The sequence below is a fragment of the Chiloscyllium punctatum genome, chromosome 18 (genome assembly GCF_047496795.1).
Source record: "Chiloscyllium punctatum isolate Juve2018m chromosome 18, sChiPun1.3, whole genome shotgun sequence".
In the NCBI taxonomy this organism is placed as follows: domain Eukaryota; kingdom Metazoa; phylum Chordata; class Chondrichthyes; order Orectolobiformes; family Hemiscylliidae; genus Chiloscyllium; species Chiloscyllium punctatum.
The window spans coordinates 78,873,827-78,893,205 of NC_092756.1; the positions used below are offsets into that span (position 1 = coordinate 78,873,827).

Sequence of the window (19,379 nt, forward strand, 5' to 3'; positions counted from 1 at the left end):
TCTTTCCTATAGTAGGGCGACCAGAACTGGACACAATATTCCAAGTGTGGTCTCACCAGGAACTTGTAGAGCTGTAGCAAAACCTCGTGGCTCTTAAACTTGATCCCCCTGTTAATGAAAGCCAAAACACCATATGCATTCTTAACAACCCTACTCACTTGGGCGGCAACTTTGAGAGATCGATATACTTGCACACCCAGATCCCTCTTTTCCTCCATACTATCAAGAATCCTGTCTTTAATCCTATATTCAGCATTCGAGTTCGACCTTCCAAAAAGCATCAGAGTGTTGTAGAGATGTACAGCATGGAAACAGACCCTTCGGTCCAACTTGTCCATGCCGACCAGATATCCCATCCCAATCTAGTCCCACCTGCCAGCACCCTGCCCACATCCCTCCAAACCCTTCCTATTCATATACCCATCCAAATGCCTTTCAAATGTTGCAATTGTACCAGCCTCCACCACTTCCTCTGGCAGCTCATTCCATATATGTACCACCCTCTGCTCACTTCACATTTATTCAGGTTGAACTCCATCTGCCATTTCTCAGCCCTGCTCTGCATGCTGTCTATGTCGCGCTGAAGCCTGCAATACCCTCGATACTATAGACGACACCTCTAACCTTTGTGTCATCTGCAAATTTACTAACCCACCCCTCAACCAGGTTATCTATAAAACCTACAAAGAGCAGAGACCCAAGAACAGACCCTGTGGGACCCCACTCAACACTGACCTCCAGGCAGAATATTTTCCACCTACAATCACTCTCTGCCTTCTGTCAGCCAATGAATTCTGAATCTAGATAGCCAAATCTCCCTATATCCCATACTTCCTGACTTTATGAATGAGTCTACCATGGGGAACCTTATCAAATGCCTTGCTGAAGTCCATATGCACCACATCCACTGCCTGACCTTCGTCAACTTGTCTTGTCACCTCTGCAAAGAACTCAATAAGATTTGTGAGGCATGACCTGCCCCTCACAAAGCCATGCTGACTGCATTTAATCACGTTATGCTTTGCCAAACAGTCATAAATCCTATCTCTCAGAATTCTTTTCAAAACTTTGCTGACCACAGACGTAAGACTGACTGGTCTGTAATTGCCAGGGATTTCCTTATTACCCTTCTTGAAAAGAGGACAACATTCACCTCCTTCCAACCCTCCGGTAAGACTCCCGTGGAGAGGGAGGAGGCAATGAGCTTCGCCAGCGGCTTAGCAACCTCCTTTCTTGCTTTCCGGAGCACCATAGGGTAAATCTGGTCTGGACCTGGGGACTTCTCAATCTTACTGTTTTCCAAAATTTCCAGCACATCAACTTCATCAATCTTGATCTGGTCACACCTGTATCCCAGCTCCTCAAAGTTCTCATTCATAACAAGGTCCCTTTCCTTCGAGAAAACTGAAGCAAAATACTCATTTAGGGCTTCCCCTATCTGATCAGACTCCACACACAAGTTCCCTACGCTATCCCTGATCAGCCCTACCTTCTCCCTGATCATTCCCATTCCTCACGTATGAGGACAGCCTCATAAGATGATTTTCCTGGGCTATTTCAGGGATGAATCTACCTGCCTGCCACCCCTATGTATTTTGAGCACTATTCTTTATCACATTCACTTCTGCAAGACAGTAGATATCCAAACAATACAAGTCCCAAATAACATTTTCTGTGAAATTAGATTGTTACTTTTTCTCCACTTGTCCTTTTAAAATAAATGCATTACCAGCAGTTTTATTATAACAACTATGATAGTTATCAATTCTCTGCACTCACCCAGTTCACTCTCTTCACTCTCAGAAGATGGCTCTGGAGATGGAGCCGGTGCCTTCTCTTCTGTGTTTGCTTTCTAAAGAAATGCAAATTATATTAGGTTGTTTTACTCAGCCAACACTGCAGATACGCACACGCACACCTAGGAAAGCTATGACACACTTGAGGAATAGAATGTCTGACTTTTGGCACCAATACCAGCTACTTCACAGATTTAGTGCAGAGTAAAGCAGACACAATGGAAGATTGGGCGGCACGGTGGCACAGTGGTTAGCACTGCTGTCTCACAGCGTCAGAGACCCGGGTTCAATTCCCGCCTCAGGCGACTGACTGTGTGGAGTTTGCACGTTCTCCCCGTGTCAGCGTGGGTTTCCTCCGGGTGCTCCGGTTTCCTCCCACACTCCAAAGATGTGCAGGTTAGGTGAATTGGCCATGCTAAATTGCCCGTAGTGTTAGGTAAGGGGTAGATATAGATGCAGGGGTATGGGTGGGTTACGCTTTGGCGGGGCGGTGTGGACTTGTTGGGCCGAAGGGCCTGTTTCCACACTGTAAGTAATCTAATCTAATCTAATCTAATCTAATCTAATCTTGGAGCACATTGCTGGCTTCCCTACCTCCGAACTAGAAGCTGAGTCCCATTCCTCTGGGATGGCCTACCAAGCCACTGAAGTCAAAGGCAATTAGAGATCGGCATGTTGCGGGTATTATCAGCAATGCACACATCAGAAAACAGTTATGTAGCAAGAATAGTCATATTCAAGAATCAATCACATTGGACAGGGAGTCACAGGTAGGCCAAAGCAGATAAGGATGGCAGACTTCCTTCCATTAGTGAACTAGATGGGTTTTTACACGGATAATAACAATGATTGAAACTAAGATTCGCTCTCAATTCTAGCTTTATTAATAGAATTTAAATTCCACTATAGTGATATTTGAACCCTATCCCCAAAGAATTAACCGAGGCCTCTAGATTACTTGATTAATGATATTACAACTGTGCCAACAGTCCCCTCAGTGAAGCCCAAATAACTTTCGACATGTAAATGTATCTGAAAAGGAATATAAGTATGGAGAAAAAGTGGGAGAGTGCACAGATTTTTCAATGATACAGACAACAGCAAATGGCCACTTTCGGTGCTGTTATAACAACCACGATGCATCAGGATTAAACTCATTATCCCTAGAAAATCCTATCTGTTACTTGTGAGTTTTGCACAGATACACAAAAATCATTTGGAGCACCAGCTGTTATACAAACAATGCACAAGAAACAGAAATAAAAGAATGCAAAATATCAGACAAAAAAAAGGCTACTGATCCATTAAATCTCAGCTATAGGACAGCTATTTTGATCTTGATGACTTCAGATCCATTGTTTGACCAGCCACCAGTCTATCAACTAATTTAGGTTGTACAATTTACATGCCTATTCTCTCCTTCCCCTTAAAACAACGTCAAATGTTGTGTGTCAGGGCTATTTTATAAGCAATTTCTGTATTCTGTGCAGGAGGCTGGGAAGGAGAAGCTCCAGACACCAGTGGACAGGAATCAATAGAGTCCATGGCATTGGAGGTAGCATATTAGCATGGACAGAGGTTTAGTCAACTAAAAGAAGATAGGGTGTGTAGATAAAGGGGGCCTTCTTAGTGTAGCAATCTGTAACCAGTGGAGTACCTCAGCAATCAATGCAGAGACCACAATTATTTATAGACTACATTAATGACCTGGATAAGGAATGTGAATGTAGGATTGACAAGTTTGTAAATGCCAAAAAGAGGTGGGAAGGCAAGTGTTGAGGATGACAGAGTTCATGGAGCAATTTAGTCAGGTTAAGTGAGAGAGCAAAACCTTTGCAGATAAATATAATACGTGAAAATGTGAGGTTTTGCACTTTAGCAAAAAGAACTGTTATGAAGTTGAAGGCATGTACTGCACCTTTAAGAGAGACTGAATGCTGTTTTGCACGGAGAGCTTACAAGCGCCTGTCATATGACTAGGAGAAAGTGAGGACTGCAGATGTTGGAGATCAGAGTCGAGAGTGGGGCACTGGAAAAGCACAGCAGGCCAGGCAGCATCCAAGAAGTTGGAGAATCGATGAAGGGCTCTTGCCCAAAACATCAGGAATCGAATTGAACTAATGCCTCAATGTACTAAAACCCAATCAAGTTTGAATTTATTGTTTTTGCCAACATCAAACCAATGAGATGATCTGACATTGGGGGTATATAAAAGAAAGCAGGCATTTTGAAAGTCAGGCAGAGAACCTGCCATCGAGAGCGAGTGAGAGCCCCAAAAGATTGAAACACTCTTTATCAAAGATACCTTTTAATACGAAACGTCTTCACGTAAAATGGCGACCACCCAGGGAGATCTTCAGCCGAAAGAAGAAAGATACTGACAATGACAGCCACTGTACGGTTTTGAAATTAATTTTAACGAAAGTTTTATTGGAACAGTATATTGTTATGGAATTGGGGGCTGATAATAAGCAGTTAAGAGAAAGGGGGGGAATTTGTGAATAGTTGTTGCTTAATGTTCAGTTTGAGAGTTAAGAATAAATTGATATTATTTTTGTTAAATAGTAGATTGTGGGAGTTTTCTGTCACTCATTTTAACAGATTAAAAGGAGAGATAAGCTTTTCTGGGTGTTCAGTTTAATTAACTGAGGGGCTCATCGCCATGTTGCAAAAGAATAGAGGGGCTGCATTTTATTTAAGTAGAGATAAAGACTGCAGAAAGCTGCAGAACTAGACGGATTTGGGGGTCCTCATGCACGAATCACGAGAAGTTAGTATTCAACAGAAGATATTAGGGAAGCCAAATGAAATAATGGCCTTTATTTCAAAGGACCTGGAGTTAAAAAACAAGGGAAATTTTGTTAATGCTATACAAGGTACTAGTCATACCACATCTGGAATAATGAAAAAAGTTTCTATCCTCTCAGCTAAGAGAACATGTACTGGCACTGGAAGTAGCCCAGAGAAAGTTTATTTAGTAAATCTCAGGTATGGAGTGATTTTCTCACTAGAGCATTTGAGGAAGTTCAGCCTGTACTCATTGCAGTTAATGAGATCCTTATGGATCTAAATAACATTCTTAGGGGGCTTGACAGGGTAGATTTGGACAAGTTACTCCTCTTATGAGAGAGTCTAGGGCCAGAGGGCATCATCCTGATGAAGGGCTCCAGCCTGAAACCTCAATTTTCCTGCTCCTTGGATGCTGCCTGATCTGCTGTGCTTTTCCAGCAACAAACTCTCAACTCTGATCTCCAGCATCTGCAGACCTCACTGTCTTCTAGGCATTATCGCAGAGTCAGGGGTTACCAAATTACGACAAAAATAAGGAAGAATTTCTTCTCCAAGAGGATAGTGAATCAATGGCATTCAGTCTGCAGAGAGCGGATACGTTTGGGTCATTAAGACTATTCAAGCTGACGTAGGTAGGCTTTTAATCATTAAGGGAATCAAGGAGTATAAGGAAAAGGGAAAAAAGTTGAGGATTATCAAATCAGATATGATCCAACTGAAGGTGGAGCAGAAATCAACCAACCAAATGATCTATTTATGTTCCTGCCTCTTCTGGAATCAACCCAAAGATCCATCCAGCTTACCCTTGAGCATCACTAAATCAATACTCTCCATCAACCAAACACCATGTGACTTTTGAGATAGACAAAAACAAAGTAGGCTGTGAAGCAGAATGTGAGGATGGAAAAGAACTTAGGGAAATTCTTATTGGAGAATTACATCCAGACAACCCAGATTGGCTCAACAGACACTGATGATAGCACAGTATTTAATACAATGGCATACCTTTGGTGACTCTGAAAATTTCGGGTGTTCTGCTGCTGGTGGGATGACTGCTCCCATACTGTAAGAAAAAGCAGAGCTGTAATTTTAGAAAATCTAATAGTTACCAAACTATTAGTCATAGACAGTTGAGCCACTACTGAGCAAATATTTGAATAAGTCTAATGATCCTTATCTTTTCAAAGTGCATCAAGTACTCAAGAGCAAGACAGGGCTTATTAGTATGTTGTCAGTGACACCAGGTTCCATGAGCACAGGGAATGGAGGACAGGCATCAGAATGTAAATGAAAGATATTTCATATGCCAAAGGGCCAGGCTGTTTTTTATTTCCACAATTTCAAAGGGCCTGGTACTTGTAATGTCAGGCAATTTGTCTCAGCTCTGAAGCCACTGTTTCTAATCCTCTAATGTCGGTGGGAATGAGTGGCAAGGAAGACCTGAAGAAGCTTCTGGGCAATTTATGTAAGTTGTGCGCATGGGCAAATACATGGCAGATGCAGTTTAACATGGATAAATATTTGTTTTCCTACCAAAGTGGAAAACCTGAATTGCAAAGTATTGCTTAAATGGTGATAGATTGTGAAAGGTTGACACACAAAGGGATCTTGGTGCCTTTCAATACTGGTCATTGAAAGCAAGTAGGAGGAGCAAACAGAAGACAGATGGCCTTCACTATAAGAGAGCTTGGGTACAGGAGCAAAGAAATCTTTTTGCAACTTTGGTGCGACCATACCTGGAGTGCCATGTGTAGTTTTGTTCTTTTTAATAAAGAGAAGATATTCTTGCCATAGAGGGAACACAGTGAAGATTCAGAGCGATTTCTGGTGTTTCAGGTTTGTAGTAAGACAAGGAATTGGGTTGACAGAGCACATATTCACTGAGTTTAGATGAAAGGAGATCACATAAAAAATGTATAAAATCCTGACTGATCTAAGCAGACTGGATGCAGGGAAGAGGTTTCCTCTGTCCAGAACAAGAGACATCATCTGAGGATGTGTGGTAGTCCATTTCAGTCCCAGTAGAAGAGAAATTTCTTCACTCAGTAGTGATGGCATGGAATTCATTACCACAGAAGGCAATGGAAGCAAATGCACTTAATATAGTTAAGACAGACAAAGACAAAATTCCAGAAAACTATATGGGGAGAGCGCGCAGGAATACGGCATTAAGACAATGATGATCACACTGAGTGACAGACAGAGTGTAATGGGCTGCATAGATTAGCCCTACTCCTATTTTATGTGTCTATGAATGAGTCGCAACTTCCAGGGAATGTAGACCCCACCCCACCCCCCACCTTGATCAGCTGTAAGCTTATTTTTAGAAAAAAACAATGCCACTAGTTAAGTCACTTGGAATGGTTTATTGCTGCTTCTCAAAACAGATAATTACAACAACTTGCATTTACATAGTGACTTTATGCAATAGAACATCCCAAGATGGTCATAGAAATGTTAATTAGTCAAAACTGTAACTCCAACCCTGATAGTTACAACATATAAAAGGCATCTGGATGGACATATGAATGGGGAAGGTTGAGAGAGATATGGGCCAAATACCGGCAAATGGGACTACGTCAGATTGGGATGTCTGGTTGACACACACAAGTTGGACGGAAGGGTCTGTTTCCATGATGTATGACTATGTAAGCATATGGGGAGATGACCAAAGAAGCAGGTTTTAAGAATCATCCTAAAAGGCAAGAGGTGGAGACACTAAAGGAGAGAATTTCGGAGTTCAGGCCGTACAGCTAAGACGACCAATGGAAGGATAAAAGAAATTAGGAATGCACTAGAGCCAAAATTAAAGAAACAGTGTTCTGGATAGATATGGATGTGCGAGAGACTACACAGATAAACCACGGGGGAATTCAAAACAAGGATTTTTTTATTTAAAAAAAGCTTTGAGGAACTGTGGGACTGTGAACCAGCAATCAGAGAACGATGGGTGAATGAGTCTTGGTGCAAACTAGGACAGGGGGGCAGAATTCTGCACAAGTTCAAACTTACGGAGGGTGAAAGGTGGGGGGATGGCCAAGACAGCACTGAAATAGACAAGTTCCAGGTGATAGAAATACTGAAGGATTCTTCAGCAATAACCTGAGTCAGAAGCAAATAAATGGAAAATTAGAGGAAAGATAAAATGTTTCATCTAGTAGATCAATAATTGTTTGATCAATGTAAAACTAGTCTTTGGCTGCAAAGATTCAGAATTGTGCAAAACCAATTCAGATGTAAAGACCACAAAGACTCAGAGGTACAGCACGGAAACAGCCACGTCGGTCCAACTCGTCCATGCCAATCAGGTATCCTAAATTCGTCTAGTGCCATTTGCCAGCATGGGGCCCATCTCCCTCTAAATCCTTCCTATTCATATACCCACCCAGATGCCTTTTCAATGTTGTAATTGTAAGAGCCTCCACTGCTTCCTCTGGCAGCTCATTCCATACATGCACCAACTTTTTAATTTTTGATCTGTGGACCACAACTGAAAAAATACTGATTTGAATCTACTGTGGAAAGAGAATGGCTGCAGTTATTTTTTTAAAAATCATGTTTACTGGAACTGTTTGCAGCTCAAGGTATATGAGAAACTATCACTGTTTGGAGGCACTAAAATCAAGACAAATCAGCACTTGTTTGTGTCGAATGTGATTTTATCTATGACACTGGTTTGGCTGGCTTTTCCACTGACCAGTTAGTGTGGGTACAAGGGAGTCCACCTTAACACCAGTGTTTGATTTGGCCCCTGACCAGGTGATGAGGTTGAGACAGCAAGCAGTGTACATGAGATATCTTAACCTCTGAAAGGAAAGCATCAAGATACAGCCTGCTGTCCCTGTTGAGAGAGGTGCACCAATGCCTGCTGTTCTCACCATATATTTTTCCTTTAATTGCTTGCTTTGCACACTGTCAAAGGAAAGAAAAATAAAGCCTTCAAAAGGTAATGAAAGGATCAATTCTCAGATTAAATAGGAATATCTCTCTGGACATTAATGTAATATTAAAGAGTTGGATTGCAAAACTGAACATTCTGGAAGTGGGTGGGGGCAACTCTGTCTCATAGTTAGCATGCAGGAAGGTGGATGACTATCCATTGTAATTCACACTTCATTTAGACAGTCATCTGCTACTACTACTCCCCCTACTATTATCAAATTAAACTATCATTCAATCTCTTTCATTCAGAATTGCTTTCTAGCCATCCCCTGAAGGTAGGCATGTCACAAATGCATTGTCTTGGGGAATCACTGAGTCAGGAAATCGCTTGTATAACAATTCCCCAGGATTAGGGCACTTAAATCATCTCTTGAGGATGATCTCATCCTACCATCGTACCTAGGGTAAAATGTGACTGAGGGAGTGACAGTCCCTGAGGGAGGGGGGTTGTCTTGAGTGGCATGTGACGATGGGGGAAAGTGGCCAGAGTATCTGTAAGCATGGCCAACTAACCTGTATAAAGAGGGTGTGTTTTCTTTGTTCAGTGCCTCTTGACTCAACCTTGTGGCGGGGGAGGTGGGGGGGGGGGTCATCAAAGGGGGTCACCACTAATAAACTTTAACTGTTTGCAGAAGTTGGTGTGTGTGAATTTGAATTGTATCATGTGCGTGAAACCTCAGGAAAAGAACCTAACAGGAAGACTGAGCATTGATGCAAAGAATCTTGTATTGTCAAAGAATGAAAAGGGATCAAAGGAAACTGGAAGATGTTGAACTAAAACTCATTGAATTCTTACTCCAAAAATGTATTACTAAATTGTATTATCCCTGCTTTTTGCCCCCACTCAAAATCTGTGTGTGTCTTTGTGAGTACTAAAGAACGGGTAAAGTTATAAGATTTTAATAATTCGTTTTTTGGTCAGACAATTTGTTCATCATAAAGTTTCTTTATGCTTAAATACACAAACCTGGTGGCGCATATACCATCAATCTGAACAGACAGGTAGAATTGGGCAATTCAGTGGTACTCAAATTTTCTCACATTTCTGATGACTCTTGGGAGTAGCAGAGCAGTGCAGTGCAGCAGTGGGTCATAACTGGAAAATTTTTATTCCCTTCTCCCCAGACAATGGAATCAGCTGATTCCAGTCTGCTCAACAATAGGATCGCAATTCACTTGGAAAGGTACCCTCTAAAAGTAACCTTTTTCTGTTTGAAGCTGATATAGCAGCACCATTATGTGCAACCAAACCACAGAGGAACAAAAGCCAAGTTGAATCTCAGCAAAGACAACTGCATTATCAATCACCTGAGGACATCTCACACAGAGGGGCAAAAAAATTTGCTAGTGTTTCTATTCAGGTCACAATCTAATAATTCCCACTAGAAAACATTCTTGTACGTACACTGGATTGACCTTGACTTGTTATGGTAAAACAGTGGATACAGTATCTGAGTTTTTACTGACCAGGAGGAATGATTAAATTGAGGTGTTCAAGATGATTGAATGATGTTGTAGGGTAGGGAGAAACTTTTAACTTCTAGTTGGTTTGATCGAAGAGCAAGAGGGCTTAACATTAGAACTAAGCCATTCAGATGATGCCAAGAAACACTTCTGCACATGAAGGTTCATCTGAAGCTCCCACCACACTCCTCTTTCTTTCCTCTGCTCCTTCACCCACTCCCCACCTCTGCAACACACACAAACAAAACCCCTTCCAAAACAAAACGCTGACATTGTAGAGTCAATTAAAAAATTTTAAATTGAGACTGATTTTTGAGGGGTTCAGAATCAAAGTGGGTAGTTGACAGCAAAGACAAAATCAAGCATAAAATGATGGTATAGCAAATTCCAGGGCTCAAATGGCCTAATGTTGCTTTTTGCAAAGTTATGGGGAGGACACCGCCTGCAAAAGGATATATAGGTAAAGTAATGAGCAAAAATATTGGTAGGTGAAGAGTACAATACAGTAAAATTAGGTTTCCGCTGATTTAAAATGGAGGTACACTGCACAACGTTGCAATCCAGAAGGATCTGCGTGTTCTCATACATAAATCACAAAACGCTAGATACAGCGAGTAATTAGAAGACAGAAAGAACATTGGGAAGCTTGAGCAGATTGTTTTGCTACTTTAGCAAAATAAGAGATGACATTGAGAAGAATAAGATTTTGAGGAAGCTTCACTGGTTAGATGCTGAGGGAATGTTTTCCTTCATTAAGGAATCTAGACTGGAAGCACAGATTCAAAGTAATCGGGCCTGATTTCAAATTGGAAGGAGGCTGAAATTTCTCTCTCAGATGGCTGCGTCGTTAATTCTATTCAATGCTTAGTTAGACCAAATTTAGATCTATGCCAGAGTCAACAATTGAGGGCAGGCAGGTACGTGGAGTTCAGACCACAATGAGATCAGGCCTGATTTTACTATATGACAAAACAGGCCAGAGGGGTTGGGTGGCCTACTCCTTCTCCAATGTTGTTTCTCCAGCAATCAACAATGCCGAGGAGGAGGAGGAGGAGGAGGAGGAAGCGATAGTGAGAGCAAGAGCGAACAAAATAAAACTAATAAGCCAGTCAAGTTAATCTTATCACTAGATATTTCAACAGAAATAAGAAACCAGAATGTGTCATTTGTAGAAAACAAAATTCAAACTTTTCATTTAAAAATCAGTGGTTTACACAGCATTTTTGACAAAATTACACCACAGAAATAGGCTATTTGGCCAAGTGTTTGCCCTCCACACAATCGGTCTAATATCATGTGGCCCGTCCATTCGCTTTCCTTCATTTACCTAATTCTAAAAATATTTAGTATATTTCTGCTTCCATCAGGAAAACCTTAAATGTATATTCCAGGATCTTTCAACCTTTCATGTTTCTCTTGTTTACTAATTCCCTGACATTATGCACTTTAATAGATTTCACCATTTGTTTTCCAGATTGAATAACTCTTTTTTGTCAATTAGACACCAAAATCTACTAAATATTGACCCCCATCAACAATTTCATTGCTGAACACATGCACCTCCATGTTATTTACTGTTGAGCAGTTTAGCAGCAGCCAGCTCTCACAGGAGCTCAATATTGCTCCAATGGCTTGGAGATGAAAAAAAGCTCAGAACTGCATAGCTTTATGAGGTCTGGTCTGCAATGAATTAGGAGAAAGTGAGGACTGCAGATGCTGGAGATCAGAGTCAATAAGTGTGGTGCCGAAAAAGCATAGCAAGTTAGGTAGCATCCAAGGCACCGGAGAACTGATGTTTCTGGCATACACCTGTCATCAGGAATGGGTGGGGGGTGTGTGAGAGATAAATTTAGAGGGCACTGGTGTGGCTGGATAGGGGGAGGTAGTTGGGAAGGCGATAGGTAGATAAAGGTGCGCGCGCGCACGTGGTGGTGAAATGGCCATGGGGATGGTAGGAGGTGGGAAGGTAGATGGACAGGTAGGACAGTGCAGAGTTGGATTTGGGATGAGGTTGGGGGAGGGGAGATGAGAAAGCTGGTGAAATCGATGTTGACGCCATGTGGTTTGAGGGTCCCAAGGCCGAAGAGGAGGCATTCTTTCTCCAGGTATTTGGTGGTGGAGGCCCAGGACTTGCATGCCTTTGGCAGAGTGGGAGGGGAAATTGAAGTGATTGGCCACCAGGCAGTGGGCTTGTTTGGTGTGTGCCCAGAGATAATCAATGAAACATTACATGAGTTGGCGGCCAAGGACCTGCGGAACGTTTCAGAGAACACCTCTGGGACACCCGCACCAACCAACCCAACCGCCCCGTGGCTGAACACTAACTCCCCCCACCACTCCGCCAACGACATGCAGATCCTTGGCCTCCTCCATCGCCAGACCATGGCAACACGACGCCTGGAGGAAGAGCGCCTCATCTTCCGCCTAGGAACCCTCCAACCACAAGGGATGAATGCAGATTTCTCCAGTTTTCTCATTTTCCCCTCCCCCCACCTTTTCTCAGTCCCAACCCTCAGACTCAGCATTGCCTTCTTGACCTGCAATCTTCTTCCCAACCTCTCCGCCCCCCACTCCCTCTCCGGCCTATCACTCTCACCTTAACCTCCTTCCACCTATTGTATTCCCAGCACCCCTCCCCCCCTACCTTTTATCTTAGCCTGCTTGGCACACCCTCCTCATTCCTGAAGAAGGGCTTATGCCCAAAACGTCGATTCCCCTGTTCCTTTGATGCTGCCTGACCTGCTGCGCTTTTCCAGCAATACTTTTTTAAGCTCTGATCTCCAGCATCTGCAGTCCTCACTTTCTCCTGAATTCATTTGCTAATCCATTTAGATTAATTAAAAAACAGAATGATACTTTGATTCCACTGAAGACAAACTGTTGGTGCAACTTAATAGAATGTCATTCCTCTGACACTACTTAGACAAAAGTTTCAGATTCCAAGTATACAGCGAACAGGCCCCTTACAACTAAAGTAGCTCCTCTTTCAAAGTAAGTGTTTTATTTCCACTCAATGCTGATAGGCTGTTTGAATTTGCATGTATATACCATCAATACTCTCAAAAGAATAAATAATCCCTAAACAGATATATTTCAATGCTTAAAAGCAGATATTTCTAGGAAACCTAAATGTTATTAGATCAGTTAAATAATTAATGAGAGAGAGTATCCTGGTTGTAACAGGATAAGCAAGTCAGCCAGTGCGGCTACAGGATCAGGTCAAAGGATGGGCAGTAATTCACCAACTGAATCCTCAAAGCCTGACCACAATCTACAACATCGTAAGCAAGGGTGTGGTGAAAACAATCCTCATTGTCTGGATGAACGTGGGTCCAGTAGAAATTGAGAAGCTCAACACCATCAGAACAAAGTAAATTGAATGAGAGGCAACCTGCTCATCACTTCAACATGCACTTCCTCCACTATCAGTGTCGCCACAAAGATGCACTACTAGAACTCACTTCAAAAGCATCGTGCAAAACTATGACTGCTAATGTCTAGAATTGCAATTACAAATGGTGATTGAGACCAGCAACTGCAAGTTCCTTTTCCAGTCATATATCAATACAGTTTGGCACAAAGTCACAATTCTTTCAGTCACAGAGTTAAAATCTCAGGACTTCTTTTTCCAAATGATATTCTTGCAAATTGCCATGATGAGTGAAAGTTAAAGACTTTGACAAAATGTTTTTTTTAGCAATACATGATCTCAATGTGTTGGGGAACAGACTCATATTTGGTATAAAACGGTCAATTCAGTAACACACGGGTTAGCATAATGATAAATAAACATATACCCCAGAAGTGACAGAGCTGGACCTCTATTGAAAGAAAGACATACTACAATGCATTGCCTCTAAAGGCCCACAATTAATACTATGAATCTAAAGCAAATAAGCTGAGCACACAGGGCAATTAATTACAAAACAAAGGACACCATTTTGTGCTACATATATATAAACCTACATTAGGCTTCATCAAATACACTCCTCAGTCTCAATGCTCTCACATGGATAGAAGCTTTGAAAAAGGTACAGAAGATGAGTCCTACATTGGATTAAAACCTGTTAGCTATACACATAACTCTTTAAGCCCAAGCCAGTATGCTTCAAAGCAGTATAAACTTGGTGATTTGATTCAAGCTTAGTGAGCTGAACGTAGAACAAGACAGAGCAGAACATGCCCTTCGGCCCTCGATGTTGCTCCGACCTGTGAATGACCTGAGGTCATTAATATTTCCAAGCAAGCTAGACATGTTACTAATATGGAAGAGATCTTAGGTCAGGTTAATGTGATCTCTTCTCAACTAGTTTCAATCACCTAAAGTAGCAAGTTTTACAGATTTACTACCATAATTGGCCTAATTTCCATTTTTTTCCTTCAGCCAAAAGCTTTCCATATTCTCAACACAGAACAGCCATTCACCCCAATAGATCATTGCTGCTACAGTACTTATTCTGCACACAGTGCACCTCAAATCCAATCAACATATCTTTCTATTTCTTTATCTTTCACATATTATCTAGCTTTCCTGATGTGTGCATGCTCTTCGTCTAAACTATTCCACTTAGTCACATATCCCACATTCTTGCAACTCACATTGAAAGATTTCTTCTGAATCCCATTTGGATTTATTAGTGACTTCAACATTTTGTGGGCAATTCTGGCCCTGAGCACAAGTGTAAACATCTTCTATACATTCAATACTTTCATCACCTTGAAAGTTACTTTTCAGTCATCTTTTTTATCAAAATAAAAAAGACTACCACCTGTTGAAGCACACTTGTCTGATACACATACAGTAATATGGTTTCAGCAGACTGTGTGTGTGTGTGCATTACAAGGCACAGTGTTACATGTCTAAAACAAATGGAACCGGTCTAGCTTGTTTGCCAAAATCCAGACTCCACTACACAAAAGCAGGTGAATGATTATCCAATCCACCATGCAACCAAAGTTGGTTGGTGTTAGCTGTTGCACACCTGCTGTGTCACAAATTCCTAAAATGCTTGGAGGTTCCAGTTACATGGGGGATGGCGCTGCATGTGAAGCAAATAACTTGAACTGTGAAGTTTTAAGATTTATTGGTGGAGCTCAAATATACAAAGAAATTATTGAACTCTGATTTGAAAACACAATCCTGGTATAAAATCAATTCTGCAGGAAGCTGAAAGATCTTTTCAGATTGTCTCTCAGCTTTACAACTACGTTCTGAATACATTCTACACCTAACCATCCCCACCTCCTGCCCCATCCCCTCCCCCACCACATATTACCCACACACCCCCTCTGCTCCCCCCAGCACATTGCCCACATCCCCTCCCCCACCACAAACTATCTACGCCCCCTCCCGTGCCACTCATGAAATCTTTACCTTTCCAGCCATTCCCGAAAGAAACGCAACTCGGGCATATGCAACACGGCCGGATTCCCTTTGCAAAGCTGCACAAAGGCGTTAAGATCCCGAAGTTTCTGCGGGTCCATGCTGGCTGAGTTACTGCGCGCTGCAGCTCTCCTCTGCTCCCGCCCCCTTCGCACGCATGCGCATGGCCGCTTCCGAACGTGCCTGCAGGAACCTTCTGGAAATTGTTACCCGGCCCACGGCCTGTTTACAAATCCTGGGTTGATCTTGAAACTACCCAAATCAACCTCTAATATCAATTCCTTACTGTTTGTTTTTTTTATTGTACTTTAAAACCCTTCAGCCATCTTTCCTGAGCGACGAGTTTGAAAAACTAGGCAGTGTCGAGACCACCCATAATCTCGGTTGTGGCTGTTAGCTCCACGTGATCTCCTCACTAACCAATAGTCTTACGAGATTGCGTAATTCTCGACCAATGGAAGGCGGGAAGCTCGCCATATCGTCATCACAACGCGACAAGGCAGTGAAGGGCTAGAGCGATGTCTTTGACCTGAAGTGGCTTTCTGAGGCCACATTGAAGATAGATGACAGTATGGATGTTGTTCATACAGTTTTATGTGCAGTGTTTATAAATGGTGCTAACTGACATATAGTCAATCATGTTTCTCAAAACATTAAGAAACATCAGTACCGCTTTAAAGAATCTCAAGATTCAAGGTTAGACACTCAAGTTGTGAGGAGGAACACGTTGATTAACATCTGGATAAACGTTCAACATTATCTAGGAAGCTTGAGTCACGTTAAGCTACTGAATTAAAAAAATAATTTTGAATTGAGTTGATGGAAGGAGTGGAGAGACTTGTGGGTATGGTGAAAGCCTACATTAGATCTGCAAATGAGTCCGAGAAGCCGACAGCCAATGCAAACGAACGTTTTAAACTATAAATTCTTTTTTAAAAAATCTTATTCTTTCGTAAGCCCCCTTCATGAAGCACTTGCAATTGTTTCAAATAAGAACAGAAAGTGCTGGAAATTGTACCCAGTGTCTGTAGAGAGAAGGAAAACATTATATGTTTCTGGTCTATGACCATTGGTCAGAACAGGAGTTCGTTTGGCCTTGGGTTCCCATTAGTAGGTGTGTGAAGATTTTCAAAAGATGTGGTGGAGGATGGTACAATTACAACATTTAAAAGGCATCTGGATGGGTATATGAATACAAAGGGTTTAGAGAGATATGGGCCAAAGTGCTGGCTAATGGGACCAGATTAGTTTAGGATATCTGGTTGGCATAGACGAGTTGACCAAAGGGTCTATTTCTGTGCTGTACAACTCTGTGACTCGCTGGTTTTTAATGTTAAATGCACTTTCTATTCTTCAGGATGCAGTATTTGCTTCCACAAGAGATTTTCCATTATATCATCAGGACAGAAGAACCTTCCCCCTCGCTATCTCGGTCAGCCTAGCCCCTTCACACACCCCCATCTCCTTAAAACAGGTATGAAGTCATTGAAAAAAATGAGTAATTGATGAAGAAGTGTTTGTTGGACATCAGCTTCCAAATCTAGGCAAATGAGTCCACAAAGTCCAAGCAATTCAGCTTCTTGCTTGTTCATGTTTGTTCCTTGCTGATTTCAGATGTTATCGGCCTGGAGGTTTGGAAAAGCCTGCATTAACACTGGCTTTATTGGTGGAAATTAAGGACAATCTGATTTAATAGTATCAAAGGTAATCGCAGAAGAAGGCTATTAGGGAGAGGCTGAATAGGGTGGGGCAGTGTTCTCTGGAGCAACAGAAGCTGAGGGGTGACCTTGTAGAGGTTTATAAAATCATGAGGGGCATGGATAGGATAAATAGAGAAAGTCTTTTCCCTGGGGTGAGGGAGTCCAGAACTATGGGGCATAGTTTTAGGGTGACAGTGGAAAGCTATAAAAGGGACCTAAGGGGCAACTTTTTCATGCAGAGAGTTATGTGTGTATTGAATGACCTTCCAGGGGAAGTAGTGGAGGCTGGGACAATTGTAGCATTTAAAAGGCATCTAGATGAGTATATGAATAAAAAGGGTTTAGAGGGATATGGGCCATGTGCTGGCAAATGGGACTAGATTAGGTTAGGATATCTGGTCAGCATAGATAAGTTGGACTCTGTGTCTTTGCTCGTTCTTTAAAAGAGCAATCTAGTTATTCCCAATCCTCTGCCCTTTCCTCGTAAGCCCTGTTAATGTTTTTTTCTTAAAATGTTCCCTTTTGAAAATTATGATTGAATGTAAAATGTGCAACTTAGGAGAAGGAGTAGGCTGAAATGATCTGGCTTTGACTCCAATATTCTCCCTGTCACCCTTAACTCGCTTGTCAATCAAAATTATGTCAAACTTAACCTTGAATATAACTCTGCTCCTCTATTTCTGGCCCTGTGTGCATTTCCAATCATACTTGCTTCATCATCAGTGACTGCTCCTTCAGTTGCCAAGCTCTGGAATTCCCTCACTACTCCTGTTTGCACCTCAGTCTCACTTTTCCTCCTTCAAATCACATTTTTAAAAACTACTTCTTTGACCAATCGTAGCACCAACTATCTCCTATCTGGCTGAGAGTTATACTTTGTTCTATAATGCTTTTGTGCAACAATTATAGAATCATAGAATCCCTACAGTGAGGAAACAGGCCCTTTGGCCCAACAGGTCCACACCCGACCCTCCAAAGAGAAACCCACCCAGACCTATTCACCCTGTCCTATATTTACCCCTGACTAATGCACCTAATCTACACGTCCTTGGACACTATGCGCAATTTAGCATAGCCAATTCACCTAGCCCGTACATCTTTGGATTGTGGGAGGAAACCAGAGCACCCAGAGGAAACTCACGCAGACACGGGGCGAATGTGCAAACTCCAAACAAATAGTCACCCGAGGCTTCTCTTTGAATGTTTGATTACATTAAAGGTACTATAAAAACTTACATTGTTGTAAGTTCATCTGTGCTATTCATCTCAACTGATATGTGTGGGATTTGGATTAATCAGGAGAATTGCTCATAGAAAAGGAAATGTCAGTTCTCAGAATTAAAGTTATGCTGAAACTCCAGCTGATAGTTGATCTGAGATGGAAGAATGGTCACCTTGTTGTCCCTCCCTCACCTCTATGAAGTTCCAATATGTTTTATTTCTATGAAAAGCGCTTCAAGAAGCTGTGATATTTCAGAGAATGTGACTGTATTTCTGTATCATTAACAGGTGAGGTCACCCCCGGCTTGTCACAGGTGGAATATGCCCTACGTCGACATAAACTGCTGAGCCTGATCCACGAAAAGGCCGAGAGCTTGGGGACTTCTGACCATGCCATCCTTCTGCTGTCTCACCCCACTTACTACATGACGAATGACATCCCATTTCCCTTCCACCAGAACACAAATTTCCTCTACCTCTGTGGCTTTCAGGAGCCAGACAGCATACTGTTGCTCCACAGTATTCCTGGAAAGAGCCTCCCTTCTCACAAGGCTGTCTTATTTGTGCAAAGAAGGAATCAGAACCGAGAACTCTGGGATGGCCCACGCTCTGGGGTGGATGGTGCCGTTTCCCTCACAGGTGTGGATGAGGCCTACACAACGGAGGAGTTTAGACCTTACATGCAGAGGTTTAAAGGTCAGTGGCATTTTGTGTAAGTGGGCAACCACTTATAGGACTGGAAAGACAACCTCAGCCAGAGGGGAATTGTTTTCATGGGGGAATAGAAATGTGAGACCAAATGTCATAATTAAGATGCTGGAGATTATGATCCTGTGCAGAGCAGAGAAGAGGGAGCTCTACATCAGGTCTGCACTGCTGCTGGTTTGGATGTGTTCTAGGTGAGGTGCCATGAACAAACCAGTATTTTTCCCAATAGTAAACATGGGGATGATCAAACAAAAAAGAATGATCTTCATTTGCTGGAAGCCAGTTCTGTTGATGTGGTTCCATCAATGGTCCTAATGGTGAGGAACTATTTTTTGATACAGCTTCACACCAGACTTTAATTTTAATGATACATTT

General features: G+C 42.1%; 2 protein-coding genes across 3 annotated transcripts in view; one reads left to right on the forward strand and one right to left on the reverse strand.

The window, feature by feature from the left end:
* st13 (ST13 Hsp70 interacting protein) overlaps positions 1-15,543 on the reverse strand; it is a 44,664-nt gene extending 29,121 nt beyond the window's left edge. Inside the window, exons 1-3 of the mRNA XM_072588522.1 lie at positions 15,367-15,543; positions 5,592-5,649; positions 1,780-1,852 (exon numbers count right to left, since the gene is read on the reverse strand). Of these exons, the coding sequence (XP_072444623.1) occupies positions 1,780-1,852; positions 5,592-5,649; positions 15,367-15,476 (241 nt within the window). The 5' untranslated portion in view covers positions 15,477-15,543. The remainder of the gene's footprint in view (positions 1-1,779; positions 1,853-5,591; positions 5,650-15,366) is intronic.
* A 340-nt stretch (positions 15,544-15,883) lies between these two features.
* xpnpep3 (X-prolyl aminopeptidase 3, mitochondrial) overlaps positions 15,884-19,379 on the forward strand; it is an 84,433-nt gene continuing 80,937 nt past the window's right edge. For both annotated transcript variants that reach the window (XM_072588519.1, XM_072588520.1), the window contains exons 1-3: positions 15,884-16,071; positions 16,733-16,849; positions 18,585-18,992. In XM_072588519.1, the coding sequence (XP_072444620.1) occupies positions 16,014-16,071; positions 16,733-16,849; positions 18,585-18,992 (583 nt within the window). In that variant the 5' untranslated portion in view covers positions 15,884-16,013. The remainder of the gene's footprint in view (positions 16,072-16,732; positions 16,850-18,584; positions 18,993-19,379) is intronic.